Genomic DNA, 26,348 nt, shown 5'->3' on the forward strand with positions numbered 1-26,348 from the left:
TTTAAACCAGAGCCTCAGTGGACACACCCAAAAAGAACACAGATATTACCGGTTCCTACCTACGAACACACACACACACACACACACACACACACACACACACACACACACACACACACACACACACACACACACACACACACACACACACACACACATACATACACACACACTCATTGAATCGAAAAAATTCATCAGGAAAGCATAAGAAGTTCTCTTATTCCAACTAGATCTAGAAATGTAACACAAAGCAAGGTATCATGGAAGAGTTTTTAAATGCCGAGACCAACATCATCTATCATCTCCATATTTATCAGTATAGAATTTCATAATTACGCTTTCAATAATTATGTAGATATTATATTTCTTCAGTCCAAAGGATGTAGTGTATTCATTTAAATAATAAATGAGTCACTCAGTTATATTGTCATTCTCAAGAAATGTTAGAAATGGACAAACCATAAATTATTATTATTATTATTATTATTATTATTATTATTATTATTATTATTATTATTATTATTGTTGTTGTTATTATTATTAATACTAATACTACTAATAATAAATAATAATAATAAACATTTATGAAGAAAACGATCACCACGTCACATTTTTGCCTGTACATAGCTTCCTGAGTAGTAAAACATGCCGCTATAGAAAAGTGTTCTACTCACATAACACTAATCCTGCCAGGGTCAGGAATAAAAACCTTGGTCCATGGAACTTTGCCATAACGGGGTGTAAAAGGCCTCTTCTAAGACACCACAAGTCCTGTTGGAAACAGAAACATCAAGTTAAAACATCTGAGAACTGATTCTGATTTAACTTGCAATCTATAGTTTTGCTCAAAAAATGTTTTTATTCATGTTCATTTTTATTAATTTTTTTTTTTACTTACGCTTTCTTTTGATTTATCTAATCAGTCTTCACAGTTTCCTGCGTGGTTTATGCCCCGGCGTTCTCAAGCTTGTGTTTGTGCTTGACAGACGGACGAACGTCCTGAACTCTCTCACCTTCAGTGACGCACTAAAGGCGTCTAAACCAACAATTGTATTTACAGCTACGCCACAATCTCTCACTTTTTTGTACTTCTGTCTCACTTGTTGAAGATAAGAAGCAACACTGTAAGAACATTATGCATTTATAATACACATCCTCATGTCCACGATACAGAAATAATTCCCTTGTATTATTGTCTCCTTGGACGATTGAAAAAAAATTAAAAATCCTAGTAGATGATGAGATATTCATAGTCTTCGCAATTTTGTTGACGAACATTATACTGAAGTTGTTCCACAAATTGTAGACGCAGTTTTTAGCAGACTTTTTTGAGACATGTTGTGACCATCAATTCAAAATTACCTTATTTTTTCCTTAAAACAAGCACATTTCTACAGTTTAAACATTTGATGTTTTCTATGTTTTATTGTGCATAACATGAGATTTGCAAATCAATGCATTCTGTTTTTATTTACATTTTACACAGCGTCCCAACTTTTTTCAAATCGGGGCTATATATGTGTGTGATTGTGTGTGTATTAGTACTGCCCTTCAGATGCTAAATAAGATAGTTACATGTCTCCCAGAAGACAAAATACTAACAATTTACACAGATCATCCTGTTCAAAAGTTTACACCCCCTGGCTTTTAATGTATCGTGTTACCTTCTTGAGGATCAGTGAATGTTTGCACCTCATGTAATAGTTGTGTACGAGTTCCTCAGTTGTCCTCAGTGTGAAAAGATGGATCTGAACATCATATAGCCACTGTTGGAAAGGGGTCAAATATGCAGAATATTCTGGAAAAGTAAAGAATGTGCAGGACCTGGAGGATTTTCCTGAAGAACAGTGGGCAGTTTAACTGCTCAGGACAAACAAGGCACTCATGAATAGGGATGGGACCAAAACCCAGTATTAAACTGGCCCCCGTGCTAAATTATGAAAGAGGATGGTATCGATAAGCTCTGACGTTATCGGTTCTGCTTTCGGTACTGGAGAAATTAAGAAAATATATTTCCTATTTATTATTGCTAAATAAACGGTATCTTGCACATTTTATCTCACCAACCATTTCTAATTTGCGATAATCTAAAGATATTCGTCTGCTTTTTTGTTATTGACAAGCCAGAAGAGAAATGTCTCGTGCATGGAGGTTGTCTGTCACACGCAACAGCGACCACACAAACACACACAACACGAAAGCTCCACTTAAAATGTAGTGATGATGGTGGAGAGAAACAAACGTTCACAATGTGGGTACAGGTCACTAGAGCTGATGCAGACAACGCTCGTTACCACAAGTGCAACAAGATTTCTGCTTGTAAGGGCAGAAACACAAGCAGTCTGTCAAAGCTTTTAAAAGTTCATTATGCGCAGACAGAGAAATGCTAAGTTGTCGACTGCCTAGCTAGCTTAGCTCGTCTCTGGTTGAGAGAGAGAGAGAGAGAGAGAGAGAGAGAGAGAGAGAGAGAGAGAGAGAGAGAGAGAGAGAGAGAGAGAGAGAGAGATCGTCTATGTCATCTACAGCAGTTGTGGTCAGAAAAGCACAAAATGAGAGATATGGCTCTTTGTTGAAGTCTTAGCACCATTTGAAATGTGCAAAGTACCGATAAGAATACCTTTAAAGTTCCAGATCGATAAGCAGTATCGGTAAGAGTAGTAATACCATTAAAACCTTAAAAAAACCCATCATGAACAACTATCACAAAACATAAAAACAGTCTTGGATCATCCAGGTAGTGACACACAGTATTAAGAATCAAGGGTATGTAAACTTTGGAACGGGTAATATTTATAAATTCAGCTATAATCTTGTCTTGTGGACTATATGTAAACATCTGTTATATGAAATCGTTTATTTATGACAGAACTAAATAAAAAACAACATGGGATTTTTACGATCCCTCTTATTTTGTTAACAGTGTTAAGATTTTGCAGATTCTGCAAGGGGTATGTAAACTTCAGATCGCGACTCTAAGTGTAAAAAAACTAGTGAAGGTGTCAAAATGAGCAAATGTTTGAGTAGTATGTTGGGTTTCACACAGCAGTGTGGTCAACTTTAACTACATGCATGTTCTGTTATATATGGATGCAGCACTGGGTTACAGAAATGACCCCAATCATTTTATACACTACATGCACAGTGGGTTTTAAATAATATCTGAATAGTTCTTGAGATTCTGTATATTTCAGTCATCTTTTTCACATTTATTCAGATTTGTCTCAATGAATTAAACATATTAACTTCTGTTCATGATTCCCTGGTATCAGTGATGCGGGATTTCCAGTTCAGTCCTGTACACAAGTCTCCTGAACACAACTCATTATCTAGTCCCTTGTAAAGTATGCTGCAAAATACCACTTCCTCACTTGTTTTTTTTTTTTTTCTCCTCTCTTTTTGGTTTCCCACCTTGTTTGAGGAATTTACAAAAAAAGAGGCAGATTCATATGAGAACTGTAGCTTCTTAGCTTCACAGTCACAACTACAGAATTTCTGTAGACTGGCAGTCATGGTCACCAAGCACTATTTGAAAAGTAGATCAAGACATGTGAATCAGTGTGAATTCTATACATGTAGAAGACATGGTTAAAAATGTTTTGGCTTTTTCGGGATATTTTTCAGCTATTTGCTTGGGTATAATCTGAATTAAGCTTGTTATGCAATGTTGGTATTGTAGTTTAGGAAATCTAAATCTAAGTTATACTATTATTATTATTATTATTATTATTATTATTATTATTATTATTATTATTATTATGCTACACTATATGGCCAAAAGTATGCGGAAACCCGACTATCACACTCGTATATGTTTTTTTCCCAAAACTGTTGCCACAAAGTTAGAAGCTCACAAGTGTCTAGAATATCTTTGCATGCTGTAGCATTACAGTTTCCCTTCACTGGAACTAAGAGGCCCTTTCACTGGAACTACTGCACCCCAGGCCTCCTCACCCAACATCAGTGCCTGACCTCACTAATGCTCTTGTGGCTGAATGAACACAAATCCCCACAGCCACGATACAAAATCTAGTGAAAAGACTTTGCAGAAGAGTGTAGGAATGGGGTGTTCAACATGAACATATGGGTGTGATGGTCAGGTTTTCACAAACTTTTGGTCACTAGGATAGTAATATCTTGATGTGCTACAAGATTTTTTAAAGAAGGCAATGTTTTGGAGAACAACACGGAGAATAACATGTTAATGCAAAGTAAAAGTTTAACATTATTACATTTAACACTCTACTAGGGGCGTGGCCACCTCGTGGTTCTGTTTCAGGGAGTCTCATTGCAGGACCTTGCAGCATCTGTTCTGTTGTGAGCTGAGCCTCTCGCCATACATTTGTCAGATACTACCGACTCGATGTCACTAAGACACAAGTAGCTCACTCTGTCCTAGGAGTGAGCTCCTCGTAGCCATTCTCCCTTGAGCCCTCTTTGCCAACTTGAAGCTTGGGCTGTCAGGCTTCGCTTATTCATGTCACCAGCATGTCCTCCATGTTCTGCCTGCGTACCACTATCACCATCGTGCGTGGTGTTACTGGGTTATCATTATGGGATGCGTCAAGCACCAGCTATAAAGGTGACCATCCCCTGACTTACAGGGCCGATAGCAGTTTGTGATGGTTATTTTGAACCAAAATCTCGGGTACGTTTTGTTTATGAATGGTTATGCGATGAGCTTTAGAAATAGAGTATTTAAAATATCGCTTGGTGTTTCTAAACACAGTCTGAACAGCAATGTCTGCACTCCAAGAAGAAATAAAACAGTGAATCACTCCTCCATTTCATTACCAAAACGCTGAACAGTCCCTTTACTTTGACCTCGCTGGAGAGGACTTGAATCACTTTCAAATTTTTTCCCCCTCCATGTCACTGATGTGCCAGTTATTTAACAGTAATCTTTTATGTTTCAGAAAGATTAGTACATGTGTAACTGTTGTAAAGTTAGTTAAGAGATTAAGAGATATTTATCATTTCTTTGTTTGGTTGTCACTTGGGTGTAAATGTTACGCCACGGCCAGCAGAGGGCACTGCGGTACGGCCGCTGACTGGTCACGTGACTCTTTTGTTTTCGTTCACTGGTAGAGACCGCGCTCCCTGTGTTTGTTTATCTGTTTATTTGTTTCTTGTTTAAATAATAAAGACGGTGACCTGCACCTGCATCCGCCTCCAGCCTCGTTCCGTAGCAGAATACTGCGCCCAAAAATGCGGAAGCAGCAGGTCGCTATGAGCGCCGCCGAAGAGGCCAGGATTTGGGCGCTACTCCGTTCGTCCCTGGAGTTGAGCAAACAGTTCGCGGAGGACATTTCTCAGTGCAAGGCCGAGCTGCGCGCCGCGTCGTCCCTCGCGCCATATACCCCGTCCCCGCCGCCAAGGAGCGACGCCTTGCAACACAGCCAGCAAAGTAACCTGAGCATCTGGGGCTTTCCACTGCAGGGGAGGTACACCTTGCTGCGCAGTCCAGAGGTGAAGGCTGGCCCAGAAATTTTTTTGGGGGGGGGCAATGAGGACAGCAGAGCTCCAGCCTGAGACCTACGGGGAGGTCTCAGCTGTGGAGCTCTCACCTGAGGTCAACATGGCGACCTCAGAGGGACAGGCTGAGGAGGCTGTCCTGCTACCCTGCACGGCCGAGGAAGCTGTCCTGCAGTCCAGTCCAGCGGAGGAGGCCGCCCCGCTGCCCTGCACGGCCGAGGAAGCTGTCCTGCTGTCCAGCGCAGCTGAGGAGGCCGTCCCGCTACCCTGCACGGCTGAGGAAGCTGTCCTGCCACCCAGTCCAGCTGAGGAGGCCGTCCTGCTGCCCAGTCCAGCTGAGGAGGCCGTCCCGCTGCCCTGCAAGGCCGAGGAGGCCATCCCGCTGCCCTGCACGGCCGAGGAGGCCGTCCCGCTGCCCTGCATGGCCGAGGAGGCCGTCCGGCTGCCCAGCCTGGCCGAGGAGGCCGTCTGGCTGCCCTGCATGGCCGAGGAGGCCGTCCGGCTGCCCAGCCTGGCCGAGGAGGCCGTCTGGCTGCCCTTCACGGCCGATGAGGCCGTCCCGCTGCCCCGCCCGACCGAGGAGGCCGCACAGCCCTCCAGTGCTGCCGAGTGTGGCACCCAGAGTTCCAGAGCTGCCAGGGGTGGTGCCAAGCATCCCTGGGGCGGTGTCCTGCGTCCCAGCGCCGCCAGGGACGGTGCTCTGACTTTCAACCCCGGTGGGGATGCTGCTCTGCTCCTCTGCTGCCCGACGGAGGCTGCTTCGCTTTCTGTCGCAGCAAAAGACAGTTCGCACAGGGGCCCGGGACCCCCGTTGGAGGGGGGTTCTTGGTGCTCCGGGAGGAGCACCCTTTGGAGGTGGGTTCTGTTACGCCACGGCCAGCAGAGGGCACTGCGGTACGGCCGCTGACTGGTCACGTGACTCTTTTGTTTTCGTTCACTTCCCGCTTGGACACTGAGTTAAGTCTGATTAAGTCTCTGATTTGCCCCAGGTGTTAATGTTTTAGTTTAATTAGGTTTGTTATTTTAACCCCCTGTGTGACTGCGCACATCGCACAGTATTATAGTTGGTTTGGTTCGTCAAGGAAGTGTAACGGTATGTGCTAAGGTGTAGCATGCTAGCGGTCGTAGCTAGGGGACCAGAGTGTGTATAGTCGGTAGAGACCGCGCTCCCTGTGTTTGTTTATCTGTTTATTTGTTTCTTGTTTAAATAATAAAGACGGTGACCTGCACCTGCATCCGCCTCCAGCCTCGTTCCGTAACAGTAAATATGAAAGGTCTGTATATTAATTTTCTGCTTTGCGAAACTAACAAGCCATGTTGTGTGACAGTGAATTACTTCTTTGCTGTATTTTAATGTAAAACTGTATTTGCATTTGAATTCAAGTTGTTTCGTTTTGTTTTTTCTGTTGTTGTTTTGTCACATGCCATATAAGGAGTATTAACATTAGTAGGACACAAAATGTATACAGCTTACATTAAGAAAATTAAATGATATGTTGTTTACCAGCACTACTCCACTCCTTGAGAAAATAGTGCAGGTATTTGTGAGGGACCTTCAGAAAACCCATCAGACATCTCACACACTACAGAAAGTACTGTACACCCTCCTTTAATACTTTGTTGTTGTTGTTGTTGTTGTTTTATTCAGGGTCTAAATAACAATTGTGTGTTCCTCACCAACTACGATAAACAAACATATAAACTCAGGTGAAGACAAAGTTAAGAAAAAAAAAGAAAAAGTTAAATTATTACCAGGAGTAAAAGGTAGCAAGCTACAGGTACATGTACAAACATGTCGAACGTATCACATTAAGTCATGAACATGTCGAACGTATCACATTAAGTCATGAACATGTCGAACGTATCACATTAAGTCATGAACATGTCGAACGTATCACATTAAGTCATGAACATGTCGAACGTATCACATTAAGTCATGAACATGTCGAACGTATCACATTAAGTCATGAACATGTCGAACGTATCACAATAAGTCATGAACATGAAAAATTACAGTGCTTGAGTAAACCTACACAGTAACTGTACATTTTAAAATATGCTATTTAACATCCAGCGGCCTCCTGAGATGAGTAGGACACAAACCCATAGGCTCTGGAGCTGGCATTGTCCGTCATCACCTGTAAGGGACAGTGAAGAAAACAAAGGAACACACAACACACACACACACACACACACACACACACACGTTAAACCAAATATCATACTGATCTGTTGATGCAGAAATGGAGAGAACAGTTTTGCAGCAAGTATCTGATCAAGTCACCAGATATATAGTTGAATTCTATGACATCATGAAATTGCAACATGTGCACAGGATGTAGGATTATTTTATCATGATTATAATTGGCTATTTTGATTTGTCCAATTAATAAAACAATGGCGATGTTTTTGTTAATTTGATGTACTATAAGTACTCGTCAGCTATGGTTGCAGCTCAAGTAGTTTGTCAAATAGTTTGTAACTTGTACGTTTCATATAAAGTCTATTAAGTCTCAAGTACACTTGAATGGCATTGCATATTTTGTGTGCCCAAATTATAGATTTCAGCATGACAACTCCTGAGTGGCGCAAACAAAAAAGAAAACGCAAGATAAAAAACAGATCATAATTTTTTTATATATTATATTTAAAATTGTATCATATTGTGTGGAAGCCTCAGCTTTACATCCCTACTACCTAATACCTTAGTCTATTTCAACAGCTCAGTCTGTAAAATGTAAATATATATCATTATTAGTGGCCACACAAACAAGTCTCTTCAGAGTCTCTTATAGAATGCTTTAAATGTTTAGGTGCGAAAACCCAGTGTATTTAAATTCAATATTGTGTGTGTGTGTGTGTGTGTGTGTGTGTGTGTGTGTGTGTGTGTGTGTGTGTGTGTGTGTGTGTGTGTGTGTGTGTGTTTGTGTGTGTGTATTAATATAACACATACTTTAGCATTAAAGATGCTTTGATACACTGTGAGTGAGCCCAAAAATGTATACTGGCTGTAAATGTATACCATATATGGCCCTTTCAGTGACTGTCTATGGCTCAACAGCATGAAAAAAAAGGAATCACAAAAGCTGTCGGTTTAATTAACTCTACATTAATTGAGAGCTACAAGACTAAAAGAAGAAAAAAAAGTGTAATATTTTCCAGTCTGAACGGAAAGCTGAATTTGCATATTTGGAAGTCGCATTAATGGTAAATAATGTTCAATTTACTCTTTTAATTTAGTAAATTTAAAATGTATTTATGAACCTATCATAACTGGTTAAATGTCGTCCAAGTGCCATCTACAGGCCTATTAGGTGAACCGCAGGATGTTAGGTCAAGAACACGCAAACTGCCAAATGGCCTTTGTTACATCACCACTTTTTATAATTAATGCAATAATAGTAAAGATAATAACTATAATTATAAGAAGACTTATAAAAACAAACATTTTTAACATTTCGCTGGCTCTTTAAAGAAAAAATTCATTACTGTTTTTGCCTTTTATGGCTCTGCCAGCTGAAAAGCTTCCCAACCTCTGCTCTAAGCCTCATAGTTACCCTAGATATATAGTGTAATTAACTTAGAGATAGAGTCCACTGTAGTGACTGGTTCGTTATTGTCATTTGGCGCTGCATAAGATGTTGAGGCAGCTGAAAATCAAGATATTTTTTTTACCAAAATATTTTTCTTAATTACACAATAATAAGCGCAATTACAATAATGAACTAAATGAGTGCATCTCAATGAAAAAATGTAAAATTAATGTAATCTTTTTTTTTTTTACATTTTGGAAAAATATAAGATGTAACTAACCTTGAGATCAGCTGAGATCAATATTATAAATTAACAAACATCTGTAGCTCTCTCGACTACAGCAACGGGAAAAGTATTGGACGTGTCAACATTTTATTCAGTAAATATATTTCCAATGAGGTTATTCACATAAAATTTTCACCAGGCATTAGTATTAACTCAAAAAATCCGGAAATATAAAGAATTCACAACACTAAAGTCCATAAATAGAGTTACGTGTAATAAAGTGGAATGACAGGAAAAAATATTGAACACGCTAACTGAAATTTATTTAACACTTAGTGGAGAAGCCCTTGTTTGTAATGGCGCTTCAACACACTTCCTGTATGAAGAAATTAATGGGCCGCAGTATTTCAAAAAATCCTGAAATATTAAGAACATTCAAGTCCATAAATGAAGTTATGTTTAATAAAGTGGAATGACAAAAATATATATATATATTGAACACGCTAACTGAAATGTACTGAATGCTTAGTGAAGAAGCCTGTTTCTAATGAATGCTTCAAGACGCTTCCTGTATGAAGAAACTAATGGGCCGCAGTATTCAGGTGTGATTTTGGCCCATTCTTCTAAACATATTGTCTTTAAATCTTGTTCAGTTGGATTCGAGTCAGGTGATTGACTGGGGCATTCTAACACCTTTATTTTTTTTCTCTGAAACCAATTGAGAGTTTCCTTTGTTGTGTGCTTTGGATCGTTGTCCTGCCGGAAGGTCCACCCACGTCTCATCTTCATCATCCTGGTGGATGGCAGCAGATTCTTCTCAAGAATCTCCCAGTAAAGGGATCCATTCATCGTTCCTTCAATTATATGAAGTCTGCCAGTACCATGCGATGAAAAACAGCCCCACACCATGATGCTTCCACCTCCAAACTTCACTGTTGGAATAGTGTTTTTTAGGGTGATGTGCAGTGCAATTTCTTCTCCAAACCCAGTGTGTGGTGTGTAGTATGACATTCAAAAAGTCCAATTTTTCTGGTATAATTACTTACGGATTTCAGCTGGTTCCTTATCTTACCCTGCCTTGAAGAACTGCTTTTTCTTAGTGTGTTCAAAACTTTTTTCCCATGTCATTCCACTTTATTACACATAACTTTATTTAGGACTTTAATGTTGTGTTATGTGACTTTAATTCTTTATATTTCTGGATTTCTTGAGTTAACACTGATGTCTGGTGAAAATTTCATGTGAATAACCTCATTGGAAGTATATTTACTGAAAAAAATGTTGATGTGTTCAATACTTATTTCCCCCATTGTATATATAGCCCCAACAGCTAAATTCAATTACAGCTTTTATGAAACTGATTTTTAAAATCATTATATTTTATTTAATAAAATAAAATAAAATAAAACAATTAAAGCCACACATGAGAGGGTTCAGGAAACATCATCTGTGACACAGACCTTGACTTCTCTCTCTTTAAAAGATAGATTTTGTAGAGGACAAACAGCACTGCAACAAATGTAGGAACAATGAGAAAGGCCAGGAATCCAATAACGGCTTTGTCATTGTCTGAAACACACCACATATTAGTTTTAGGCTGGTTATTAATATATTATTATTATAATATGGATATTGGAGGAAATTAAAATATGAGGACATCTGAATTAGGGCAAAGGAGGTAAAAGTGGGTCTTACATTTAGTGGAATGATCAAAATCAAGGATAACTGTTCTGTTCCCATTACCATTTTGGGCATACACCTGAGTAAAAATACAGTGTGAAGTCCACTATCAAAATAATGCAGTGGTTCCCAAAGTTAGCACTGACTAATCACTTTATAAACTGCAAAATGAAAGTCAGTTAAGTGTGATCAAATGTCAGTACCTTAATTTTATATTGTGTTGAGTAGTAGAGGTTTGTGAAATGAAAATCACAAGTCATTCCAATGCAGTCTGTTTTATTGTCTTCCACATGATCATTAATGTAGAGCTCTGCGAAGATCTTTCCCGGATCACCATTCCAATTGTCGATTGACCAGCTCACTTTGAAAGCATTATGGCTTTCAACTTTTGTTGTTGGACTTTTTGTGTAAGACGGTTCTATGAGAGAAAGAAGAAAAATCAAAGAAATTACATGATTTTCAATTAAATTGCTTAGTTTTGAAGGAGCTATGACATTGCTTATGCTTCAGTCTTATACCAGTAATTTGCTTTCGTAATATGTGCATGAAGAATACGCCTACATCACACATTTATGTCTTAGATGTTATACATGAACATGTCCGTGTTTGTTTTATTACTTGTTATACAGTGCTCATAGATTGATGGTATATACTGTATAACCTTTCATAAACTGAATCAAACATACTGAAACACTAAACAACATAATGCAGAGAGATGAGGATCATTAACCAGCAGGTGGTTGCAGTTACAGAGAGAAGTCATGGACCGTTCAAGCTGAACTGATCACCACGTCATGATGGATCTTGCTTTCCAAAGACATCAATTCTGCTTTCCTTTTCTCAGACAAGATCTGATGTCTGTGTCTGTTTCCATATAATCTATATGTGCAGGGTTTTATTTATTTATTTATTTTCTTCTTCTATTTTTGAAATACCAGTGACACAATAATACAGGTCACCAATAATAATTTATTTATATCTTTATTATTATATTATATTATTTATATCTATATTTATTATATTATATTATTATTATTAAACTACCATTTTGTGGTCATTGTAGTGGCTCTGCCATCATATTGTGATCAGTTTAGCTTGAATGTGTTGCTGTTATTTTGCTTTCTTTTAACGTAGGTTCTATAAAAGAAAGAAGAGAAATATTAGAATTTATGAAACTTTAACAATCATTAAACCTTAAGCTTATGCTTCAGTCTTATAGCAGAAATTTGCTTCGGTAACATGTGCATTAGCAAGAAGAATACACTGAACATTTAAGTCATACTGTATATATTCATGTCTTAGATGTCGTATATGAACATTTCCTTGTTTGTTTTAAAGTGTATTCATCCTCATAGATTGGTGGTGTCATGTCAGTGCTGGAATCAGCAAGAAACTACAAAAAGGACTACAATCCCCATCACCCCATCAAACTCCTCCATCTATTCATGCACACGTGATCCCAATCACACACACACACACACACACGCACGCACGCAAGCTCGCACATACTATTTAGTATATACGGACTCAAAGAAAGACTCTTTGAGAAATTGAAAGACTTTGTGGTGGTTTTTGCATCATGTTGTGATCAGTTTGGTCTTAATTAGTTGTGGCTTGAATTTGCTACTATTGTCTCTGTAGACACGACTTCCTACTGGTTAAAGATCCAATTCTTCTGTGTCTACAAAGAAATAAGGAGCTGGACCATGACAAAGAAGAAATAAATAAGACAACAACAACAGTTTAAAGATGTAGTGAGAATAGATAATGGCTTAATTGGGAGTTGATCAAAAGAGAAAGAGTGGGAGAAAGAAAGGAGGACAACGATCATGGGACTTGGAACTGTACATCTTTTCTCAACAAATAAACAAATATTGCAATGATTATGTATCAGATCAACACTTGGGATTAGTGGTCATGGTTAGTTATTATGCATTACTAACACCATCAGACATGAAAACTAGAAAATCGTGTGCAGTACTTACGTCCAGGCCAGGTTTTTGTAGTTTTGGTAGTGGTGTTAAATGGTTTGTTTTCATAAGCCGCTTCAAACTCACAAGTATATTCAGTAAAACTTTTCAAATTAGAAAATTTACAGGAGTTCTTGGTACAGTGCCCTGAAATGATAAAACTCATAATGAAGTATAACTGTTGAATAATGATTAAAAAGACAGAAGAACATTTGAAATGAAGAGGACACATCTGTAAAACACAGGGACAAACCTTTTAAATATCTGCTGTAACCTGGAATGAAATAGAAACACAAAGATTTCTAAGATTAAAAAAGAGAGATCTTGCATGATTCTTCTAACTTTACTATAAAAGAGAATGTTTTCCTACCATTTTTACACGTTACATCCCAGGTGAAGTTTGTGGTAATCGATGGACACTTCTCGCTATCCAATTGCCAGGATGCATGAATGCTATTATGACTTACAGAGAGACTGGGCTCATTCACTATATCTACAACAGAGAGAGTAGTTAGCTGCATTTTTTTTAAACCTCTCTAGATTAAATAATAGTGACTGTCATTGAGGAATTACAACTTCTTATACCATTTATTAACACTTTTGAGATCCTTCTAGCTATAGGCCACTTAGTTTGCTCAGTGGTGATCAAAAAGTGTTTGCAAAGGTATTGGTCAAATGGTTGGGCAAACATGTTGCTTCTTTAATCCATTCTGATCAGACTGGCTTTGTGCAGGACAGAAAATAACTTGTCATTACATGCTGATGACTTGTTTTTGTGCATATCTGAATGTACCATGTCATTACCTGCTCTATTGGAGTTGATAAAACACTTTGGTACCTTTTCTGGTTTTTCAATTAATTGGGAAAGGAGCGTTTTTGTTCTCTTGAGATGCAAGATTTCTAATCTCTGTCCCATATAAAATTTCCCATCAGCACTTTACTTACCTTGGAGTAACCATTCCCAAGGACCCTAAGGACTTGTTTGAATTTTAACTTTACTGAAGCCATTAATAAACTGAACATTTGTATTGAGAAATTGAGGATTCTTCCACTGTCCCTGATTGCGCATGTCAGTGCGATAAAATGGTTTCCCTTCCCAATTTTCTTGATCTTTTTCATAATTTACCCATATGTTTACTTCCCATTATAAATTACTGAACTCAGTTATCTTGCCTTTTGCTCGGGGCTACAAGGCCCATCGTATTTCCAAAGCCCATTTTCAAAATTTCAAGGACCTTTGCGACCTAGCCTTGTTTTTATGCACTACTATTTAGCAGCCAATACAAGAGCTTTCATGTATTGGCAGTATTGCAGTCTTAATACTGATGGCAGCATTGGTGATTCTCCTAAATGGGTACATATTGAAGCTTACTCAGTCACTTAAACATCTCTATCTGCTTGATTATTTTCCACTGGTTACTTGCTTAAAAAGATACCTCATAAACGTTACTAGTCCATAAATCTGTTAGAATTTTAAAACAAGTCCAAGAAGTCCTGAAGTCATACAGCTTTCAGTATATTCTCATATATGCAATAATAATAACAACAACAACAATAATAACAATAATAATAATAATAATAATAATAATAATATTAATACATTTAGCATGCTAAAACAGACAAAGTTTTCTGAACATGGAGAGACAGGGGTCTTGTCACAGTTAAGGATTTGTATCTGGATGGTTAGTCGTTTATTTTGTTATAATTTGTCATTTTGTTAAACAGTCCTTCTCTGACTATGAGAATTTGCCACATGAACATCCTTTTTATAATCACTGACAACAACCTCTTGAATCTAGGCAGTTTGCTTCCATGTTCTCCTCTCATTTTATGGTCTCTACTGGGAACATTAAAGCAGCCTGGTCAAGAAAGCTTGAGGAGGAGCCCTGTAAGGACGGTCTGCAGACGATTCATACATGTTCTACTAATGCAAGGCTTCCGCTTATACAGTTTATGGTATGCACAGTTTGCATTAATACAAAGAGAATATTCAGAAAATTTACCAATCTGTCCCCACTCTGCTCGATGCTTGTGTTCTGAGGGGACTGTTATGTCATATGTTTTGGATGTTCCAAAACATATTTCATTTCTGGAGGATATATTTTTTGGTACTCTTTGGTGTATGATATGGAGATTGGTTCTAATATTAAATTTGCCCTTCTTGGCTGCTTGACTGCCACACTGACTCTCTCATATGCCCTTTGAGCCTACTGTCTTTATGTCTTTAATCTTTGGCATGGTTATAGCCAAGAGAATCATTCTGGGCTGCAACTATACAGCTTCTCCTAGGTTTTAGGACTGGCTTAGTGAGATGGGCCTTTCCCTATGACTGGAGAGAATATGTTTTATTATTATATTTGATTTTTTACAGACATAATATATATATATATATATATATATATATATATATATATATATATATATATATATATATATATATATATATATATATATATATTTGGGGATCCTTTCCTTGAACATTTAGAAAGTAGTTGAAATATGTAGAATGTTATTTTTATTTTCACTCCATTATACTTATTATGAAGGGGAATGTTAGTTTAGTAGTTAGCAAGTTTGCCTCTCAACTCCAGGGTTTGGGGATCAATTCCCACCTCTGCCCTGTGTGAACAGAGCATGCAGGTTCTCCCTGTGCCTCTCAGGGAGGGTTTCCTCAGGCTACTCCAAAGACATGCATTGTAGGCTGATTGGCATTCTCAAATTGTAATGAGTTGGCACCCCGTCTTGGGTGCCCCGAGCTCCCTGGGATAGGCTCCATGCTCCCCCAATACCTTGTGTAGGATAACTGGTATGGAAAATGGATGGATGGATACCTAGGTGAATGATTTTTAAAAAAAATTCTTACCCTTTACCCTCTCATTAGCTATGATTACCAGGTTGGCATTTGAGGGATCATGGGATTTACATTTATTTTATTTGTTTTTTTGTGTGTTTTTATGTCTACAAACTGATAAGCATGTATGGATTAAAACTGGCTTTAAATTTGTCTCATCGGAAAACTGTTTCTGTTGTTGAACTTTGCACACTATAAAAGTACTTGACTCCATCAGATTTATATTCATCGACTTAAAGTTTTGTCCGAACCACACATTATTAAGTTCAAAACCAAAGTAGGTATTTAAAAAAAAAGTGTGTGTGTGTGTGGTTGGGGGGGGGGGGGGGTACAAACTCCGGATACACCTCAGCTCTGACCAGGATAAAAGTGATCACTAAATATATATTGATAAACTGTACAGGGACACTGAAACAGCTCCTATATTTGATATAGCTTTTACATTTTGTTGCTTCCAGTAGAAATAGACATAATCTTTTATGTCTTCATGTGTGAGGAGTAATTCCTGTCACAATGTGTCTTAAATGAGCTAAAAAAAAATGCCATCAGGAGACTTTGTTCCAACTAGCATAGTATGGTGTAAAACTGGCAACCCTACCAGCATTGTGTGTTCTCAATGACACACTGAGAGGGCAGGGGTAATTATTAAAATTTCTACATTTAAGATTTAGTTTTATGATTTAGGGTTAAAATGTAGATAACATTAACATTTTAACATTTAGAATTTATATTTGCATTTTACATTTAGATTCATATGTAAAATTTACTCTGAAACTTAAAACAGTTATTTCACATGAGTCACTATGTAACTAAAACAAACAAACAAACAAACAAACAAACAAACAAACAAATAAACAAAAAATAAATAAATAGTCATAGAGAAAAGTATATTCAACTTTTTGCATTTGATGCCCCATCTAATATTATTTAGAACATGTAGATGTTTTAATACATTTTTTACATTTTAATAGTTGAATGGTTTGTGTCTTCTTAATTCTGTCTTTATTAAATTAATATCAGACTTAAATTTCTTTTCCCACTTCACTTTACTATTCCATTTCTCATACAGCTCTCATTATGCTTTGACACAAGAGTTATCCGTGACCTATTTGTTTTGTTGATATCACTTTAATGTCATCTTACCGGCTGATGAGGTTCTCACTGCATAAGGAAAATGCTGAAATTGAGTCAGTGCCCAAAAACTTTGTCTTAACTGTCTTCTCTGAGCAGAATTTGTGTTGTTTTGTACTTTTATATTGGATTAAATGTCTATTTATTATCATTTGTATTCAAGTATTTTTGTCTTCAAAAAGTTGTCACCTTTTTTAAAATGAATTTATTATTTGTTTGTATTTTTTTATGAATCAGCTTAGGATGTCACTAACAGAATTTCACTGTGCGATACGCTAAAAGACACTAAAACTTTTAAATCCTTGAATAATAGATCAAAACTTCTACAGTGACAGTTTCACACTTTGACCAGGCTGTATACTCAGATTTATTCAGTTCTTTTTTTCATAAAATTACAGTGACGTTAATGTGCGAGAGAATTCAGCTCGGTAAAAGAGAGCATTATTAGCAACTTGCACACGTCCAGTTTGTGTCCACTGACTTACTGAAGCTAATGTCATTAGAGAGAAGGTCAGGATGATGTGCCTTGGTCAAAACACTTCTATAAGGCTTTTTTATAGGATCTGATACTCAGATAAATTACCAACTTACCACAATCAATCTTAACTGGGACGGGATCACTTGTAATTGTTCCATTCCCATAATCATATGTCCCAGTGCAGATATGATTATGAATAGGATTCAAATCTTTAAAATCTGCAACTGCCAAACCTACAGAGAATAAAGTTTTTATTATTATTATAAACGTCATTATTATGTGTTACATCATGATTTTTTTTGTGTGTGTGGCAATAAAACAAACAGTTGCTCTTATTAAACAGTGCAAGCATTTATAACTTCAGTGCTTACCATTGCAGTTGTATGTGAGGTCTTTTAGGCAGTATGAAGGCTGATTGTCCCAACGTAATTTCGTAGGGAACTCGTTTGTATAATTAATAACAGGCTTTACTGCAACAGACACATTTAAGAATTTATTTTCCAAAACGATTCTTCCACATACTTTACGCACAGCTATATTTAAGCCTTTGTAATTTGGGTGTGCAAATTCCAAACCGTGCTATGTGTTATTAATACAATACATCCTACATTCATTAATTAATGAGATTTATTAATTAGAGACTGTATATATAATGTATACAGTATGCAATGTAATATATATGTATTTTTGTGTTCATCATGTACATTAATAAGTGCAATATATACCTGGGGGAAGTGTGAAAGGGATAGATTTCTTGCAGGGATCTCCTTTAAAAGTCACGCTATAGCCAGTGCAGGAGATACTGGTATCGAGGTCAATACATTTACTCAAATCCCATTTGGTCTCAAAACACACTTTTGCCCCAGTTATCTTCAACGTGTGGTTTACATCTGAGTCAACTGCAAAAACAATCAAATTAAATAAAGCTGTTAAAATTCTTTTCTTATTACATATAATAGCCACTTTATTATTAGTTGAATAAAGTAGTGTACAAATTCTGTACACAAAATTATATATTTAATTTACCTAATTCTCTTGTTTTAAAAAATCCAGTCGTGGGTTTACAGGGAGGAGTAAGAGTGACAGCGTAATTTTGGCAAGGCTTAAATGATTTAAGTGATATTGGGAAAGACTCTTCTGGCCATGTTTTTATACTGCTTCCATCTGATGTGTCTGTGAATTTAATCTTGTATTTGTCTGCTGAGTCATTCTTGTCAATTTTCACTGTCACAGTATCGTTTTCTTCTTCGAGGGTGTAGTTGCCTGTAAAGAAATGTTTTCATGTACATCGTGAACAAAACAATATCATGATCATAAACAGAAGAACTTTTGCTTTGGAATTGATGGACTTATACTTACATTTGGGGGATGTCTCTGTGGAGTACAAAGAATGACAAAATTATAGCATATATACTTAGATGAAATATAAATATAAAGGTCATTAATAAGAAGTGTGTGTGTTTGTGAGAGAGAGAGAGAGAGAAAGAGAGAGAGAGAGAGAGAGAGAGAGAGAGAGAGAGAGAGAGAGAACTAAGCAGCTGTGTGATCCAGCATTGTCTTGTTACCTGTTGCTGTGCTGGTTGTGAGTGGGGGTGAGATTGTGTTCATGGTGGAGGAAGTGCGTGTGGAGTCAGAGGTGCTTGCTTTTATGTTTTCTGCAAATTGTCAACAATGTCAGTAGGTTGTGAATTACAGCAAAGCTGCTAATAGTACAATCTCCATGATGCACAATGACAGGATTAGTTAGTATGATGCTCTAAAAACAAAGTTACACATGATTCAGTGTTTAAATGTTTTGTTTTTTTTTTAATCCAGTCTTTCATCCAAATTGGGATATTTTATTAAATATAAACATTTCTGACTGGTTGGACCTGTTGGGACATACTGTATTCAGGGCAGGCTGTAATGTCTGTGTTGAGGAAAAAGCATCTAGTAAAAACTATTATCAAAACCTTCAGTGCATGTATTCTTCACAAAAGTGATTATTACCTGCTGTAGTCATGGTTACGGTTGCATGTGAGTGTTGATGCTTGTTGGTGTTTGGGAGCAAGGCTGTTGTGTTATTGTCTGCTAATAGAACAAGTATAATACATGAGTATATCAACATGTATGTAATACAGCATGTAGCAAACGTATCTATGTATCTATAGTTGCGTCATAACCACTGATCACATAACTTTATTTGCCTCATTAAGCAAAATAAGAAAATCTTACATGTTGTAATTACATGTTTCCCACTCTTGGACATTTTCACTTAGGGGTGTACTCACTTTTGTTGCCAGCGGTTTAGACATTAATGGCTGTGTGTTGAGTTATTTTGAGGGGACGGCAAATTTACACTGTTACACAAGCTGTACAAAAATGTGAGGGGTGTACTCACTTTTGCGAGATACTTTATGTATGTATGTGTGTGTGTGTGTGTGTGTGTGTGTGTGTGTGTGTGTGTGTGTGTGTGTGTGTGTGTGTGTTATATATAATTATGGGCTATGTATGTATGCATTTATGTGTGTGTATGTGTGTGTGTGTGTGTGTGTGTGTGTGTGTGTGTGTGTGTGTGTAAGTATGAAACACGCAGCTGTGTGATCCATCACTGTCTTGTTACCTGTTGCTGTGCTGGTTGTGAGTGTGGGTGGGGTTGTGTTCATGGTGGAGGGAGTGCGTGAGGAGTCAGAGGTGTTTGTGTTTCAGTTTTCTGCAAATTGTCAACGATGTCAGTAGGTTGTGAATTACAGCTAATAGTACAATCTCCATGATAGGCTATATATGTATGTATGTATGTGTGTGTGTGTGTGTGTGTGGGTGTGAGTGTATACACACACACAAAACCACACACACACACACACATACATACATGTATAGCCTATCGTGGAGATTGCACTATTAGCTGTAAACCTTTTGTTAGGTTTGAAATGAATATAAGAAATTAAAGGTTTGTGTTAAAAGCAAAAAGAAAAATATCTGCTGTAAAATTTCACAATTTATGGTTAGTGTGCATGTAAAGCAATACAATGAGTCAGGAAAAGAGGTAGAGAGAGAGAGAGAGAGAGAGAGAGATAGAGAGAGAGATTATTACCTGGTCCATTTTTGTCATCTGCAGTACCTGTGGTCAGAAAAGCACAAAATAAGAGATATGGCACTTTGTTGAAGCTTTAGGACCATCTGAAATGTGCAAATGTACCAGATTTGTTTGCCTTTTGTGCAGTAACAATATGAATGTAATGCAGTATCAGGGTGTTAGACCTAAAAAAAAATAGTTTGTCTGTGCCAGGAAATTTTCTCTAAGTCAGGGGTCAGGAACCTATTTCTGGTGGCCATATATGGCCCTTTCAGTGACTGTCTATGGCTCAACAGCAGGAAAAAAAAAAGGAATCACAAAAGCTAGTATGTCAATTCAATTAAATCTCTACATGTTACATATTTTAAAATATTACATAATTCATAATCGATGCCCGTTTGTCATGTATACACCAACCTGTGGCACAACAAGCTCATAATTTCACTGGACAGTGAAGCAGAGCAGTAATTTCCCATTTTTATTCATAACTCAGTTGAAAACTACATAACCAGTCTGTTTTCATTTTTTTAACAAAGGTGAAATGACTAAAAGAAAAAAGACGACGAGTATCGTTCTTTCCAGTCCGAACGGACAGATGAATTTGCATTTTGCATATAAGTCACATTAATGGTAAATAATGTTCAATTTACTCTTATTTACTTACTGCATCTTGTACTGATTTACCATTTTGATGAAACTATCCTAACTGATTAAATGACGTCCAAGTGCCACCTACAGGCCTATTAGGTGAAGCGCAGGAAGTTTGGTCAAGAACACTGCTTGTTTGTTTGTTTTAAACTAGTTTATGGATTTTTTTTTTTTTCCTTTTTGGATCATGCAACAGTCCCAAACTGCATGCATTTTTTATGTTCAGAAATTATATTTTCTAAAAAGTTTTTATCTTCATTGCCTATTTTAGACCGGAATATTACACATTCTGAACGTTGGAAAATTTATTATTAATTTTGTTTTATTTAAAAATTTATTTACTTTTTAATATTTGATATTTAGACAGAATCAAAATTCAACAATAGAAAATCTAATGAATCTGGATATGCGTGAAAGTAATTTATGAAGGAAAAGGTTAACATCTAACAAATCTGTAGTTATAAAAAGAGAGAAGTGGTTTAATGAATAGCTGAAACCATACACAAGGACTAAGCACATGTATGGACTTCAGTTTATATTCAGCATCATGATTCCTGATTTATCAGATCAAGAGGACGACAGTAAATGATATATTACTATAGAGGTAGGGTGAGCACTCTTAAAATGATCTTTGTTTACAAAATAAAGTATAAAATATTGTTCTAATTTTGACATTTCCTTAAGTAGTAGTTTGAGATTTTATTAATCTGTTATTATTTATTTATTGATTATTATTAGTCACATATACATTACAGCACAGTGAAGTTCTTTTCTGTGCATACCCCAGCATGTTAGGAAGGTGGGGTCAGAGCACACGGTCAGCCATGATACAGCACCCCTGGAGCAGAGAGGGTTAAAGGCCTTGCTCAAGGGCCCAACAGTGCCAGCTTGGCAACACCAGGGCTTGAACCACTGAGCTCCCAACCCGTAACCCAGAGGCTTAACCACTAAGCCACCACTGGCCCACATGTTATGGTTTACTTTGCAATACTCGCATAAAACTCTCATCGTAATTTTGAATCCTGACGATGCCACGGTCACGCATGGCCGAGAACCTAAATTGTCTGTGCTCTCTGGAAGGGAGGGATGGCTGATGCTTTCTCCCCTGTCAATCACTGAGACACTAACCAATCGTGTGTGTCTGTGAGCTCATGTATGCGGAGGAGACCGTACTTTCCTGCAGCATGAGCAGCAGTTTGAAAAGATGCGGTGAGCTGGCTTCACTTGTCTCAGAGGTTAGCCTTCACCCTCCCTGCTATGATAGGGGAGAACTGACTGGTGGGTGGGAAATAGGAGATGACCAAATTTAGGAGAAAAATAACATGGTGATCACCAGGGTCTGGGTCACTGAGAGTGAAGTCACAGGTGGGGTCTTGACTGAGGGTGAGAGTTTGGGAGAGCTTGGAGTTTTAGTGAGTGCAAGACTGATCAGAGTGTGTGACGAAGGTGGTGATGATGATGAGAAGACCCTGTGTTACCTTGAGTGGAAGCTAGGGAAACTGATGGGGTGACTGTAGGTGTTACTATAACCACACAAAGCAATGCTGTAAGTTACATGAAGCACACTCCACAGAAACATTGAAGCAGCAAATTAAAATATGAAGCTTTCAGCAATGAATCAGCAAATGCTGTGGACAAAAATATTGCACATAGTTATATACATCATAGCATTTTATATTTATAGTTCGACACTTTTGGTTGTAGGAATTCGTTTAGAACAAAAATGATGTGGGATATTATGGAGACTGAGTCTAACAGAAAAAAGGTGTGTGTGTGTGTGTGTGTGTGTGTGTGTGTGTGTGTGTGTGTGTGTGTGTCTGTGTGTGTGTCTGTGTGCATTTTTTGTTTGTTTGTTTTTTATACCTGCTGGATATATCTTACACGACCATGTTCCTGTCCAAGTCTAATAAATTATCAAATGGAGGAGCATCATCGACAGTGGCTTATGTATAGTGTGACGCCTACAAATGTATTGTCACAATTGTTAAGTTGTTTTGTGTATTGGCCTGTATAAAAGGAACAATTTGAATGTATTTTTGCAATGGATTTGAGTAGTATTTTTCAGTGTGCAATTGCTTGATTATACCACAAGAGGGTATTCATTTATGTGAGCGCTAGTAGGGCTGACAGACAGAGAACAGCCTGCTGAGCGATCACAAGTAACATCTCCTGTTATAATTTTTTTCAGTAAATATATTTCCAATGAGGCTATTCACATGAAATTTTCACCAGACATCAGTATTAACTCAAGAAATCTGGGAATATAAAGAATTCACAGCAGAAAAGTCCATAAATATAAAGTTATGTGTAAGGAAAAAAGTATTGAAGTTTATTTAATATTAATGAAATGGCAGTTAAATGTATCACATGCAACAGAGCTAAATGAAATGATATAAAGTTGAACTACTTATAAGATGATGTGATGTTTACAATTCAATACAACACAGTAAAATACTTTACTGCTTCCTCTCTAAATGGATAATGTTATAAAGGTAAAACATATCCTATTTTTGCTCATCATTTGGAAGGCCTTGAATCATGTTGGTTGTATTATTATTATTATTATCATTATTATTATTATTATTATTATTATTATTAGTGGTGCTTGCATACTTATTATTATTATTATTATTATTATTATTATTATTATTATTATTATTATTATTATTCCACTTTTTTTCAGCGCGTAACTAGTCCCACACCGTTTGTCGGAGATCAACAGGTGAGGTGTCAAATCGATCGGCTTATTGAGGACAGGTATGCTCTGACTTTCGGAAGCGATCGGGATGTCGGCATTCCCGGTACGGAAGCAAACAAGCCATAAACATTATGCTAATTCAATGTAATGTAATATATTAAGGTACATAATCTATAAAGCGACTCATTAGAACATTTATGAAGAAAACGATCACCATGTCACATTTTTGCCTGTACATAACTTCCCAAATAGTAAAACATGCCGCTATAGAAAAGTATTCTACTCACATAACATTAAACCTGTCAGGATCAGGAATAAAAACCTTGGTCCATGGAACTTTGCCATAACGGGGTGTAAAAGGCGTCTTCTAAGACACCATAAGTCCTGTTGGAAACAGAAACATCAAGTTAAAACATCTGAGAACTGATTCTGATCTAACTTGTAATCTATAATTTTGCTCAAAAATTAAAATTTTAATTTATTGTTTATTTTTATGAAGATTATTTTTTTTTACTTACGCTTTCTTTTGTTTTATCTAATCAGTCGTCACAGTTTTCTGCGTGGTTTATGCCCCGGCGTTCTCAAGCTTGTGTTTGTGCTTGACAGACGGACGAACGTCCTGAACACTCTCACCTTCAGTGACGCACTAAAGGCCCCTTAACAGGAAGTAGTACTTTCATCTACGCCACAAACTCTCTCACTTTTTGCACCTATGTCTCACTTGTTGAAGCTAAGAAGCAACACTGTAAGAACATTATGCATTTATAATACACATCCTCATGTCCACGATACAGAAATAATTCCCTTTTATTATGTGAGAGAAATTCTGAATACTATTGTCTCCTTGGATGATTGAAAAAAAAAAAAAAAACCTAGTAGATCATGAGCTATGAGTCTTCGCAATTTTATGTTGACGTACATTGTACTGAAGTTCCAAAAATTGTAGTTGTGACGTGTTGTGACTATCAAATTCAAAATTACCTTATTTTTTCCTTAAAATGGCACATTTATTCAGTTCAAACATTTGATGTTTTCTATGTTTTATTGTGCATAACATGAGATTTGCAAATCAATGCATTCTGTTTTTATTTATATTTTACACAGCGTCCCAACCTTTTCCGAATTGGGGCTATATATATATATATATATATATATATATATATATTATTATTATTATTATTATTTGGTACTGCCCTTCAGATGCTAAACAAGATAGTTACATCTCTCCCAGAAGACAAAATACTAACAATTTACACAGATCATCCTGTTCAAAAGTTTACACCCCCTGGCTTTTAATGTATCATGTTACCTTCTTGAGGATCAGTGAATGTTTGCACCTCATGTAATAGTTGTGTACGAGTTCCTCAGTTGTCCTCAGTGTGAAAAGATGGATCTGAACATCATATAGCCACTGTTGGAAAGGGGTCAAATATGCAGAAGATGCTGGAAAAGTAAAGAATGTGCAGGATCTGGAGGATTTTCCTGAAGAACAGTGGGCAGTTTAACTGCTCAGGACAAACAAGGCACTCATGAATAGGGATGGGACCGAAACCCAGTATTAAACTGGCCCCCGTGCTAAATTATGAAAGAGGGTAGTATCTATAAGCTCTGACGTTATCGGTTCTGCTTTCGCTACTGGAGAAATTAAGAAAATATATTTCCTATTTATTATTGCTAAATAAACGGTATCTTGCACATTTTATCTCACCAACCATTTCTCATTTGCGATAATATAAAGACATTCATCTGCATTTTTGTTATTGACAAGCCAGAAGAGAAATCTCTCGTGCATGGAGCAGTCTGTCACACGCAACAGTAACCACACACACACACACAACATGAAAGCTCCCATTTAATATGTAGTGACGATGGTGGAGAGAACCAAATGTTCACAATGTGGTTACAGGTCACTAGAGTTGATGCAGACAACCCTCATCACCACAAGTGCAACAAGATTTCTGCTTGTAAGGGCAGAAACACAAGCAGTCTGTCAAAGCATCTTTCAAAAGTTCATTATGCGCAGACAGAGAAATGCTAAGTTTTTGACTGCCTAGCTAGCTCGTCTCTGGTTGCCCCATCTACATCAGGTATGCATGCTAGCAGCCTTCCCAAATAACAATGACATATAATCATCACATAATTGAGGTTTCTCGTGGCATAGAAACAGTGTTCATCTCCGACATCTTTTTGCTCATTAACGTTGAATCAACGTTGTTCACGCCCTTTAAAAATAAATGTAAAGTCACCCTAATTGGTTTGCTTACCTTATGTTGAAATGCTGTTGATTCATTCAAGTGAAAGGGCATTACATATTCAACATATTTTCTACTTGTTTAAAATCCAAAATATATCAATAAAAGAGTTGGTAAACATTTAGGCTATTAAATGCACATCACTCTCAGTTACTTTACAAATAGCCTAGATATAAATCTTTTGCTGCAGTATATAAATCTTAAACACTAAAAAATGCCTTCACATTGGTGCATTTGCAATTAGATGTATAATAATAAACTTATTTTATAAAAAATAAAGCAATGTTAATTCTGTTATCAATTTGTTTCTTTTTTCATTAAAAAAAAAAAAAAAAAAAAAAAAAAAAAACACAA

General features: G+C 37.0%; 1 protein-coding gene and 1 long non-coding RNA gene across 3 annotated transcripts in view; one reads left to right on the plus strand and one right to left on the minus strand.

Moving 5' to 3' along the window:
* The window catches only part of LOC108270762 (uncharacterized), an 82,834-nt gene extending 58,453 nt beyond the window's left edge, over positions 1-24,381 (minus strand). Inside the window, exons 1-3 of one of the 2 annotated variants that reach the window (XM_053683085.1) lie at positions 24,261-24,381; positions 24,030-24,126; positions 20,415-20,441 (exon numbers count right to left, since the gene is read on the minus strand). In XM_053683085.1, coding sequence (XP_053539060.1) covers positions 20,415-20,441; positions 24,030-24,087 — 85 coding nt within the window. In that variant the 5' untranslated portion in view covers positions 24,088-24,126; positions 24,261-24,381. Of the gene's footprint in view, positions 1-20,414; positions 20,442-22,522; positions 22,786-24,029; positions 24,127-24,260 lie in introns of those variants that run through there. The other variant, XM_053683092.1, reaches the window with a different exon arrangement.
* On the plus strand, positions 6,164-24,420 carry LOC128633702 (uncharacterized). Its single transcript, XR_008397080.1, has 3 exons — positions 6,164-6,746; positions 23,728-23,845; positions 24,286-24,420. It is a non-coding gene; the product is annotated as an uncharacterized LOC128633702 (long non-coding RNA).
* The last annotated feature ends 1,928 nt before the right edge of the window (positions 24,421-26,348 follow it).

This window comes from Ictalurus punctatus, chromosome 10 (assembly GCF_001660625.3).
Source record: "Ictalurus punctatus breed USDA103 chromosome 10, Coco_2.0, whole genome shotgun sequence".
NCBI lineage: Eukaryota > Metazoa > Chordata > Actinopteri > Siluriformes > Ictaluridae > Ictalurus > Ictalurus punctatus.